Here is a 12,963-nt window from a genome sequence, read left to right on the forward strand (position 1 = left end):
CTTTTTTGTGTCACAACGCAAAGCCATTAGCTAACTGGGACCTTGGCTGGCCCCAAACAATCGGTAATACAAGGTCATTCCCAGAGAGCCGCAAATGAGGTGAACGTAATTGCAAGAGAGCCAATTAGCCGATTATGCGAAGCTTCTTTCAGTCATTTCGATCAGATAAAACCGACAGAAGCTACCCTAGTTTTGACCAGTGTTAGTGAGGCTGTCAGCGGCTACTGGTCAATTTCAGAAGATTGATGGTATAACCGTATTCCAGAATTCTGATAAACTTTAATCGCGATCAGATTATATCATTTTTTTCACCTAACATGCGTTTTCTTTTGTTTGACAAGCAGGTTTATTGAACGTTTTGAGAAAATATTTTGCGATTAGTTTAAATACAAAAGTGTAAATCTTTGATTTAAAAAAAAAAAAAACAGAGTTCGTCCTAGCTTGCACCAATAAACAAATTTTCTTCAAAAAACTTTATTTTATTTGTTTTAATATGTACTTTTTGGTACGATTCTTAACTTTCGTTTTGCGCAGTCAATCGTTCATTGCACTATTGACCTACTATATTAGCGAAAGCAGACACTGAAAGATGGCCCAGCAAACCCAACAAGGACAACAGCAACTGTACGGCACCGTCAGGCCTTGCGACAATTTCAACGCCGTTGATGACGCCAAGGCCCTTCGCGGAGCGCTAAAAGGAGCTGGTAAGTCGTCTCCAACTAATGATCGTTTTTTTATATCTATATTGGCTTACGATGGTACGCGGCGTTCGGAAAAACAGCCAAACTTGACTGGGGGCCCGACAAAACGCTTTTCGTAGAGATCAAATAACTATAGCGTTACTTTGATCATTTGGAAATAACTCATTTAAGTTTACAGTGCCACCTGATTTCTCTATTTAGAATTAGGACAAATACGGCCATATACAAAGATCATTTAAGTTTGTACGAAACAAATTGAATAATTTTATTCCCACATCTACATATATCCTCTTCCTTATGCAACATATTTTTTGCACCTTGAAATATCGATCTTAAGTGGAAACATGCTGCATATGGATCTTTTTGCGATCAAAATCGTTTAATACGTAGGCGACTCTGAAGGAAGAAGTAATTGTGGAGAATAAACATATTAAGTTACATGCCGTTTAAAAAAAGAAGTTTGGTACTTTTTTGACAGTTTAAACGAACCAAAAGTCAAATACCCGGAGTTAATACCATTTTTAATATAATTAAGTCTACCGCTGTATATAAAGGGATTTGTGCTACTCTCCAATGAAACCATAAGTTCAACGCTACTATATGTCTGCGTTTCAATTTCTAAGCTAGCCATGTATATGTAGGCTAGCTTTGAACAGTTGGTCGTTTAAAACTAACAAGAAAACAATCGTTCTACTCCTACTGTTTTTCCAGGGACTGACGAAGATGTCGTCATCGCAATTATCGGACGAACCAGTAACAGCCAGCGCCAAGAGATCAAGTCCGCCTACACACAAGCCTTCGGCCGAGTAAGTTCGTAAAACATTTTTGAAACAGGAGCCCCTAAAATGAGTCCTGCGCCGTTCTATTATTATTTCTTTTTACATTGTGTAATTTATCTCAAATCGTTAAATATTAACATGTTCACTTTGAAAACACATAGTTGTGACTCAGTTTACAGCTAGAAAAATTTTTTTTTTCAATTTGTAAAAGAGATACGTGTCCCAGTGTAAGCTATGTATGTTGTAATCGTAATCAAAATAATCACTATTCTTAGGACATCGAGTTGTCTATAGTCTTGATTTAAAAATATTTCGTTGCATAACTAACATTTCTTATTAGACATGTTTCGGGGGACAGTTGGAAAAGTAAAAAAGTATTTTTATTTCTTTAAAACTACCCAAAGTTCACCGCCTGTGAGTTTTTGGGCGTGTCAAAGTTCTCTGAAGGCTCAGTGACAAACTTAGTGATGTTTAAATACCAGCAAGACTACATGCAAAAACTGTATGCGCTTCCATTTTGGCATTTTTTATTGATTTGCGTGTCTTTAAAAATTGCACGTTTTGTAGATTGTAGGCCAATGTGTAAAAAATAAGAGGGGGCTCGATTTGCAAGTAGTCCAGCAATAACTATACTCTTTTCTATCTCAACCACAACTAAATCTTCTCCTAAACAAAGACCAAAAGCTTAGTCACCGATCCTCCTTTACCAGGAAGCGCTGATTGTGATGTCATTGTTGATGTTTATTGCAAAACAAGGGATTTAACTAAGTTCGTGTCGCTTGTATGTGCAGATGGCTTGTTCGAAAACAACCACATTAATATACATATTTTTTATCATCGTATTTTACGTATATGTGCAATGTTTCGTGTACAGAACTATCATATAAGTTTTTAATTTGGTTTTAAGAAAGTAGATTCACGTTCGACCTAAAAACTTGTATCATGAAATTCTGTAAGTAAAGGCGAACTTGGCCTGCCTACATTTTAAACTCTAGTGGTTGGATTTGTCTTTCATAACCATCCAAGCCGTTCAAAACCATAAAAACAGCGGTACATTTTTAAACATACGGTACATTCGCTTTTCCTAACCAACTTTTGCCGAGACCAATTGCTTGGGCGAAAAATTACATGAGTAACTCCCATAAAAGGCGCGGCATTTCTTGATAAAGCAACAAATTTACTTACAACTGAACAGTGGTTTAGTTTAAGCCCGAGGAAACACAAAAAATGATGGTAAAACTATATACCAGCTATGTATTGAAAAAGAAACATGATAAAAGAGCATTTAAGGCTAGCTGCATCAATGACGCAACGTCTTAAAATGTCAGTCGTGCGAAAACGCCTATAGCTCGGAACAGCCGTACCTTAAACGTACTCGCTACAATTTGCGTAAAATCACGTCTTTATTAAGGCACGCCTTTTGAAGACTACGCAAATATCACGCCGAAACACGCATGTGAACTCGCCTGCTAGCTTTTTCAATCACGAATTGAAAAAGTCGTGATGGTTTGGTCGTTTCTCTAATAACAATTTTTAATTTTTAAACCACTTATGGAGACTGAAAAAGAGCCACGTTACAGTTTTGATGAACATATAGAGGCCAGAATATTCCATGAATTCGGTATATTTTTCCCTTAAAATGTTTCAGAAATAACATATGTCATTATCAGTGTACATGTGTATTTTATGTGGATGATGACTAAAATTATTGCGAGAAAAACAAAATTAAAAGCATGATATATTGTGAGAAAACACCATATCAAAATATCTGACTTGATATATTTTATTGAAATTGGGATGAAAACCCGTTTATTATCCTCGAAGACACAATAAACCGTTTAAAACTACATATTGCTTGATTTTAAAGGAGCCTTCATGTAAAAAAAGTTCAACGAAATGTTACCAGTATCACTAATAAGTCATGTTTCGTGACGTTTCATTTTATGCCGAGTTTGGTATCTAACAAAAAAACGAGTTTTTGGGTAATTAACCGGGCATCTTTAGGACTGAATTGACCATTGATCAAAATAAGCACTGCTTAGGCACCAACGGATTTTTTTATAGCCGAATTTCCAATGGTACCTTAGTGTTAAGTGAAATAATTCGAGTAATTAGCATATTTTTCGTTTTTTGAATAATTTTCGTTCTCAAGCATCAGCTTAAACCTTTTGCTAAATGTTTGTTGGTATGAGAATAATTAAAAAAAAATCATGTAGTCTAAGTTACTGAGAACTTAACCAATTAGTAATGGATACTGAAAATTTACTATAGTTTAAAGCGCTTAAAGGGCATGATCAGGCCCTTGGCATTGTCTGTAACTAAGATGATCCTAACGCAAGATCGTTTCAATTTTGTTTATCAGGATCTCGTGGACGACATTAAGAGCGACCTGAGCGGTCATTTCGAGGACGTTGTCCGTGGACTTCTGGCCAAACCACGTGAATACGATGCCTATTGTCTCCACAAAGCTGTCTCCGGCCTCGGCACCAAAGAATCGGTAAATTATTAATTTGGTGGATGCAGAATCGTGTGACACAAAAGTGAAACATCTTGTATTGTTCGTTGTCAAATGTAGTTTACTTTCGCTTTTGGGAACTTTCGTTTCTGATTTGGTGTTTTTACAATCTTGAACTTTGTAGGATAACTTCAACTATAAAACCCATTTGTTGTTCATATCAATGGAACATGGCTTTAGTAGCTTATATAAGCTTATAGCTTTATTAGTTTATAGCCTACTGAACAGGATTCACAAATTATTAAGAATTCGGTTTCTGTGAAGTAAAAAAATGCACAACCTAAAATTTAGAGAAAATGCGTGGTAAAAATCTTGTCCATATACTGCAAACACCTATTTGTGAAACCCTGAAGAAATCCTTCGGCAAACCTGTGCACTTCCTCTCTCTACAGGTGCTCATTGAGATCTTACTGACACGGAGCAACGACGAACTGAAGGAGATCAAGGCGATCTACAAGTCGTGCTACAAGAAGGAACTGGTGGAGGCCATCAAATCGGACACCAGCGGCCACTTCCGCCATTTCCTGGTCTCACTGGTTAACGTGAGTTATCAGTGTTGTAAACAAGTCATTTTAAAAAGTCCAAGTCAAGTCTATTCGCAAAAATCAAATTATTCGGTTCAGTTCCGGTTCGGCTTCTTAAAATCTTTCAAAAAAACGGTTCCGGTTCTGTTCCGGTTCGGAAAAAATGACCCAAAAGCGTTTCATAAAGTTCCGGTTCGGTTCCGGTTCGACTCTCTGCCTACACGTCGTTCTGGCCAAAGAATGATAATTCAAATTACTTGTTTCGAGTGAAAGACCAAAATTTTTGTTGGGGTAAAGTAGCATTTTAGGTAAAGTGACATCGATCATATGAATGCAAAGATTTGTTGAAAAACGTTTGATTGGTTTATTATTGAAATATAATTTTTCGACTGTCCTTTTGGGGTCCATGTCGGTGACAACCCTTGTTATATAACTGGGATGCCACGGTCACGTTCAGATTCAATATCCCCTCCAAGAAATTTTCATGCTAAACTATTTTTCTTTTTTCTCAGTATGATTATAACAGTTGGGAAATTAGACTTTTAAATTCAAATTGTTTCTTGTCCACCCTGACATGCATATAATGGTATAATCATTGTGCTGGTAGATTTACTAAACTCTTGAAGAATATTTGGTATAACATACGTCCATCAGATGGCACTATGTAAAGACATATTGTATTGATTCTCGACAAGCTTTCGCACCACCGTGCTTTCATCAGGTCAAAACTTTTGTGATAATATTCATACCTACAGCAAAATGGATCATATCTGAAAAACACCTTTTTTTTCTCACGTAGCGTAATAGGGTTGAGCAGGGTTTGACTTTTGTGCCCAACGAACAAACAGCATTGTAGAAAAAGGGATCGTTTATCACGGAGGAGCCATTTCACTTTTTAAGCTGTGTTTCACCCAACACTCGAACACTAAAATAGACGTGTTATACGCACGATATGCAGCTCCCCAAGCAAATCTTACAGCTTATATACATATATATATTGCTTCTGAAAAGTCAGAACTAATCTTAACAAACCTAAATTTGTAAAGTTCTGCAACCGGCGACCCAATTTTGGGTCCCGACCTGTAGGTTGAGAAACACTTTCTTACGGCCTAAATGTAAAACCTAACTACGTTTTTTTTTCGACGCAGGCCGCCAGAGACGAGAAGCCGGGTGTGGACTTTGAAATGGCGCGCGTCGACGCCGAGGCTCTCAAGACTGCCGGTGTTAAGAAGTGGGGCACCGACGAAGAAACTTTCAACTGCATTATGGCCCTTCGTAGCTTCCCTCAGCTCTGCGCCACCTTTGAAGCATATCAGGCGGTAAGCTTAGCTAGAGAAGCATAGGCGTATCCATGGGAACCATTGCCCCTTTGCAAGTTTCTAACGTTTGGATTCTTAACAATTATGTTTGTTGTTATGTCTTCTGCACATATAAATGCAATCCAAAAAACGAATTTAGCTGAGTTAGGGGACCTTTCGAATTTAGCCTATTAGGGGACCTTTTGGTAAATGTTTCGCCATTAAAAATTGAATGGCCGTTTACCAGATAAGCATAACAGCATTGAAAATCACAGCAAAGGGCTGGGGATGTCCAAAAATTTGTGCGATTTATGCCTCATAAGGTAAAAAAAATAATAAGGTAACCAAACTTCTTAGCTTTTAAGCAAACTTTTGGACTATAACAATCTTGGAAAAAATGCATTTCAACTTTTTGATTTAATCTATTTTGCTTGTTTGAGCTATGCAATGACGTCATTTGGTATCGGTTCGGATCGTTATACGTTTTGTCCAAAATATCGGGTACTGGCATCAGATTAAATTTGTCAAGTATCAGACATCCCTACAGGGGACAAGATAATGATGCTGTTGTTAATAGGCAAAAAGGCCGTTTTAGGATCGGTGATACGGGCCGCTTAAAATAAAAAGGAATTGCGATACGTGCGATACACGTTTTTGTCCCGAGCAGCACGCCGTTTGTCGCAAACATATATAAAATAACCGACGGGGCTTTGATTGACAGCTGGCTGGCGAGGATATCGTCAAGAGCATTCAGTGCGAATTTTCCGGTGACATCGAAGACGCTCTGGTGTCCCTGGTCGAGGTTGTGCGCGACCGGTCGGCCTATTTCGCCAAGAAGCTCTACAAGTCCATGAAGGGCCTGGGAACCAAAGATCACGCGCTTATTAGGATCATCGTCTCTCGTTCGGAGGTACGTTATGGTAGCCTTAATTTTTGTGCTGGATTTATTCGAGCGGTTCCAAACGAAGGGTGAAAGTAAGCCGCAACGGTCCAGAAAGTCGTTCTGGTCAAATTATTTATGCAAATACGCCGTATTGTTAATTGTTCGATGCCAGATCGACATCATCTTGAGAAAGACCTTTCGATACGAGCTTGTATCATCTTCAGTTAATCTGACTGAGAAGTAACTCAAGCTTCACTTATAAATGATGGGAAGTAATTGTTATCAGTCTAAGTTTATATTTTTTCACTAAATATAACAAAAATATTAGATTCTATGACATTACTAGTTTAAGATGTCACGTTATAACGTAACTTTGTGACGTCATCTTAAAAAAGATTTCATCGTTTCGGTAAGAAATTTTTTCTACTCTCACCCCTGCTCCAAGCTATTTATGAGTGGTGCCCCATGGGCTAACACTCCGTGGCCCCTTAACTAATATATACTCGTGACTCCCCAAAGACTGCTCCGTGCCTATACTGGGTAGACGATGGCGATGATGAAGAAACAGTTGAAAAACCCTGGCGTATCGTTAACGATATGTAAAAAGCCAATGCGCCGTTGATTTTGTCTGAGTTCGGCCGTTGTTTTCGGATCCAAGTGATACGAACTCGGATTGAGACTGAGACTGCTGCAATGCAACCAGTGTTCCCTCTAAGAAAATTTTCTACTGCGCAAATATTTCTTGAAGTGCGCAAGAATATTTTTGTGGTGCGCAAGAATATTTTAAGGCTGCGTTGGCAGGGGTTTGCGGCAGATCATTATTTTTTGTATTGGGGCGAGGAGTGAAACTTTTAAACGTGACGTCACAAAGCGTGACGACATGAAACAAGGATATGGAAAACAATGCGATCGCGCGAAAAAAAAATCCGAATATTTGGTTTAAATTCACAAAATGTTTAATTTTGCAAACACAATGCGTGATGCTTTTTTCGCGCACAATCAAAAATCACAAACTATCCTCTCATTTGCATTTATCAAGATGATTTTGTCACTTTGTGAAGGCGCCATTATTGACCCCGCAGCTGTATCTGCACCTAAATCGTGTAAAAACTGTAATTGTGTTAATACATTTACTTCCTTAAAATAAATTTCGGTTTTATGATCCCGAATTATTGTCAAACACTCCACTGCTATGTTCGGTCTTTCGATTTTCCTGAGTAGACATTTAATTCTACGTGAGATAAAAAAAACATACACAGCATGGAAGATAAAACCGATTAGACAAAGTAATTTATTACGTCACAATCGTCAATGCCAATTTGAGTTATTTACTTTTAGGTACAAACATCAATGAAAAAATGGCCAATGCGAAATGCTCAAACTTTGTGGCAAAAAAGTGAAGATTTTTGGTTTTAGTTTGAGAATGATTTAAGTGCGCAAAAGCAAATTTTACTGCGCCATTTGTCTGGTGTGGCTGCGCAATTGCGCAGTTGCGCACCTTAGAGGGAACACTGAATGCAACATATTTCACATATAGGAAACTTACGGTATTTTGGGGCACTCCTATAGAAACAAAAAGCAGAACGGCATGTAACCTAATTCCCTGCGTAAATTTACCTAATTCCCTGCGTAAATTGATTTAAGTGGTATTCCATTTGAGGTGCAACACAAATTGTATTTTCGAAAACTATTTGAAGGGGTTAACGACCCATAAGTTGGCTCGGCATACGGCCCCTCGAATGACGGGGCCTGTTACACATCGAAGCGAAAAAATATGTCTGGTTTATGTCGACTATAAGTTCTATTTTATTTGTCTCTTCAAGCCTGATGGTATATAGCCTATGTTATTCCGCGTGGTATGCAACTTTGGCATATATTATTTTGTCACTTTTATTCTGTTATCTCATGGTAGATTCTACGTTATATACGAAAGAAGTTTGGAAATTGTAAAAACTATTTTAATCACTAAATTGAATCCGCTATGTTGTTTTTCCAACTTAGACAATTTTTCCAACTTAGACAATTTTTTTTATTTTTTTATTCTTCCAAGACAAGTCGTTTTACATAAAATTGCGTTTCAAAACCCGTTTCCTGTCACCTAACTCTCGTGCTTTATTTACTCTGGATACTGAATAGAATCATTGCATTTCACGGATTGCAGGCTTCGTTTTATTAGATAGATCGCAATGCTGGGCCATGATGAAAAAACCAAGTCCAAGTGCCGTTTTTTTTTTCTGTACAGCATAATGAGCTGTAAAACTGTATAGAATTGTCAGCGTGTTAATAAGTTATTTTTTCAAAGTGACACGAGATTGCAATCGGCCTCGTCTTCTTGAAAAGTTGTCGAAAATATTTTGTAAAGTTAAGCTTTTGAGTGTTGTGCCATTTTTCGAGTCTCACAAAAAACGCTCGTCAGATTATAGCAGGGGTGGACGTAGATTAGTTTTTTCCCCGTAACGATGAAAAGTTTTCTTACCCGTGCGAATACAATTTGTTAGAGACGACGTCACAGAGTTACGTCATTACGAGACGTATATGCAAGTAACCGTAGGAAACCTAAGGTTATCGTTAGATGTCGAGCACAAATTACAATTAAAATCTTTGTCTAAATACATTTAAGGAAGTAATGGGATGGCCGGGCAAAAAATACCCGGTACGGCGTCTCTGCAAAAAATTATTTAACTGCAACGCTGCTTCTGACCGTCCCGCATTACTTTAACCACTAGCTGAGAAGCACTGGATTAAAATAAAGCACATTGCTCGTTTTTGTTTATCCACTGTACTGCAGCGATGGTTTCGCTTAATGTAATAATGGAAGACCAGGTGGCCTACAAGGAGTACAAACCAATATATTTGCAAACTTTTTTTCATTTTCTGAAACAATACATGCGCAATCAACTAATAGAGCCAGGCGTCGATCCCGGTAACTCTCACATGCTAAGCGAGCGCTATGCCATTTAAGCTACATCCCTGACGGCTACATTTACCGAGGAAAATTGTCCAGTTTTGACACTCACTCGAACAGCTACAGCAATCGAAACGATTATCATTTTTTTATCAGTGTGATCCAAACCCATGTGACCGCAAAACCTTGCCAAATTATGTTTCCAAACTTTGTAATTACTGCACCAATGATATCAAGAAAATACATATTTATGTAAGGTCAGAAAGCTTAACGTCCCAATTGTTTTGTTTAACACTGGCTGTTGTATCGGAATCGTGACTGCTTGCACTTAACGTAGGTTACTGATAGAGCTTTCGGTCAGTTTCGTTACAGCAAATGCTTGTTTTGTACAGGTTGACCTTGGCAACATAAAGCAGGCTTTCCAGGCTGCCTACAATTGCGAGCTGGGCCCTTTCGTCAAGGACGACACCAGCGGAGATTACGGCAAAATGCTGCTCAAGATTATCCACTAAATTCGACCAACCAACGAAGATAACATGTACTTTCATTATAAAGGGTTTTTGTAGCATCACAGCACATACGTGACGCAGCAATTTTTTGTTGCCATAACGCAAGCTTTCTAGTTTTTCACCGAACACGATTTTTATTTCCATCACGATTTTACAAATCCAAATAGCATCGATGCTGCTGGCTCCGCAGTTAAATTGTCTTTGTTCTCTGTCATAACGGGTTTTACGTTATCATCACCGTAAACTGTCATATTTAAGATCAAATAAACAGATATATATTAGACATGTTTTGAGACTGTTGCAGAGAATACGGCAGGCCTATAGGCGCGTCACAGACTTGTACACCGAAACAGGTAAAGCAGGTAGTTAAGTGGGGGATTTGGTGTTTTGATGAACGCAGTGTGAAAAACATATTGTGTTATCGATTCTGTCGAATTTTAGATATGTCTGTACAACAATTCCATCAATAGGGTTGAATGCCTGATCAGGCCCTATTTGTGCGCCTTCGATAGCAAAACACCACAGCACAGCTATGGGCAGCAACAGATAGTGACAAAAACAATCAGCGCAGCACTGCTGATGGCACAGTCGGCACAGTGTATTGTCAGGGGTTGAATTGCTTTGAAAAGTGACACAATTTCACTCGCTAAGAAAGCATGCGGCAAATGTGCAGCGTTAAAGCAGGGCGGCTGGTTGACAACTTTATTGTCCAATCTAGGCGCGTCTATAATAACGCTTTGCGAATTGCCGACGCTGCCATCACAGCAAGGAAGCCATGTCTATTAATCTATTTAGCTATTTGTAGCAAGTGCAGCGCGCACACCTGCACACACACACAAGCACACGCACGCACGCTTTAATACACTGCTTATGCCTGGCTGAACAGCTGACTGCTGGTATACAGGTTTTGGGCGAGGCGCCATTGTTCGTATTTTCTGTTTGGGCTACAAACATAAAGGACGTCCTTGTTTACGCGAATAGGCGAATTGCAGGTTGTTTTGGTTAGAGGCTGATGCTTGGCGTGTGTTTTAGTGAGGCATATGCTTGCAGATGAGGTTGGGCGAGGTAAAAAAAATCTATGGCCTCCAAAGACGAATCTCAAGTTGCGTGTTTACAGTCTTGCGATGGATTTCTCGTAACTGATTTTTTTCGAGTTTTATTTACGCTTTTTGTTGGATCTTGATAATTTTACCAGGAAAAGTAACAGGTTTTGTGTTACCTTGCATTTTACAACCTGGGCGAAAACTAGGATTTCTGTTTGGAAAGATATACCTTGTAAAATATGTTATAACGTGACGTCATAATGCAAGTAATCTTTTGCTATTCTCAACTGAACTCTTGTTTGATTTGTCGCGCGAAATTTTGTGCGTTAGGTTCACTTCATATTGTCAAACGTTTTACACAAGTTTAGGAACAAAACAAGGTTAGCACATTGCTCGTTATGTATGAAGGTCATTGACTCTACAACTGAACACCCCAGGTGATAACCACCGTTATAGAGGCTCACATGAGTGAGGCAATTTGACATTTTAAAGGATCCTAGTGTAAACACTAGCTTGTCAATTTGCGTCCTTTGCTGAACACAGTGATTTTGAAACGCTTATTCCGATAAAATGTTACATTTTTAGAACATTTTACGTGCGCTGTGTTGAAAACTCTTTAAATCGCTCACGATTTTTCTCATTTTAACTTTAAAACCAGCTCAAGAAACCATTAGCTCAGGGGTTCTTAAACTTTTTTTAACTCGGACCCCCTAAAAAGAGTTTTGGTTCGCGTGGGTCAGGGTCGGCATGGTATGTTTAGAGATGACGTCATAAGTGGACGTTTTTAAAACAAGTAGACTTAAGAAACCTTCTGTTTTCGGACCAACAAATGTGAAACTGAAAAAACTCTTAACTGCATTGAAAGAGAAAGCGCCGAAGCGTTTTTATTTTCAATTAAACTCATTCCTTTAAAATTCATTCCATATTTCAAATTATGCCTTTAGGCCATCACGGACCCGTAAAACTAGTCCACGTACCACCAAGGTGTGCACGGACCCCAGTTTAAGAACCCCTGCATTAAATGCATAGTCAGGACGCTTTGTTGCTCACCACATGTGACGCATTACTATGCGATGAAAGGAAAACATTGCAAACCGCGAAAAGTAGCGGAAGCTGAACAAACGTGTTGCAAAACCTATAGATGCAAAATGTGACGTAAAGTATAACGAAAATAGAAATCGAGCAACGCTATAATTCTAAAATAGTTTATTTGTTTTGACTAGTCCAGTGGTTCTCAAAGTATGGGTCGCGCAGGGTCAAAAAATGGGTCGCTCTATGGTGATTCAATCCTGCGCAAACGAACTTTTTTCATTTCATTTTTCAAGTATTTTCAATTCAATCAGAACTAAATTGTTGCATCATAAGTGGTTTTATGAACGTTTTGATGGCAGCCATGTACAGTATAGCCATAGCCAACTACAGTAGCTGCTAATACTGGTGTAAGCTTTTAGTCACCACAACAAGCCACGCTGATATTATAAAGGAACAAATTCAGTTTCACCAATCACACTAAAATAAATCAATCATTTGTTTGTAATCAATCATTGTTTCATAGAACTTTGTAGGTTACTATATCTGGTTGTCGTGTCTTTTTTTATTTCATGCATATCAGAAAAAGTACATTTTTTGATGTTTGAGGCTTGGGTCGTGAGATGCTCATAAAACTCAGATTTGGGTCGCGCTCAAAAAAGTTTGAGAACCACTGGGCTAGACAGATGACACGAGCCAACAAAATTTACTCCTTTTGAACTATGTACTCAAGGGACTAAACTCAGTATTTACTTCTACAAAATATATGTTTTGCCA

General features: G+C 38.4%; 1 protein-coding gene across 1 annotated transcript; it reads left to right on the forward strand.

Moving 5' to 3' along the window:
* Nucleotides 1-538: 538 nt before the first annotated feature.
* LOC146132086 (annexin-B12-like) lies at nucleotides 539-10,377 on the forward strand. The gene is made up of 7 exons (XM_083396889.1): nucleotides 539-704; nucleotides 1,413-1,507; nucleotides 3,843-3,977; nucleotides 4,388-4,537; nucleotides 5,668-5,838; nucleotides 6,539-6,727; nucleotides 9,998-10,377. The coding sequence occupies exons 1-7, from the start codon at nucleotides 590-592 to the stop codon at nucleotides 10,115-10,117; spliced, it is 975 nt and encodes a 324-aa protein (XP_083253015.1). The 5' UTR covers nucleotides 539-589; the 3' UTR covers nucleotides 10,118-10,377.
* The last annotated feature ends 2,586 nt before the right edge of the window (nucleotides 10,378-12,963 follow it).

This window comes from Ascidiella aspersa, chromosome 9 (assembly GCF_963924565.1).
Source record: "Ascidiella aspersa chromosome 9, kaAscAspe10.2, whole genome shotgun sequence".
Classification (NCBI taxonomy): domain Eukaryota; kingdom Metazoa; phylum Chordata; class Ascidiacea; order Phlebobranchia; family Ascidiidae; genus Ascidiella; species Ascidiella aspersa.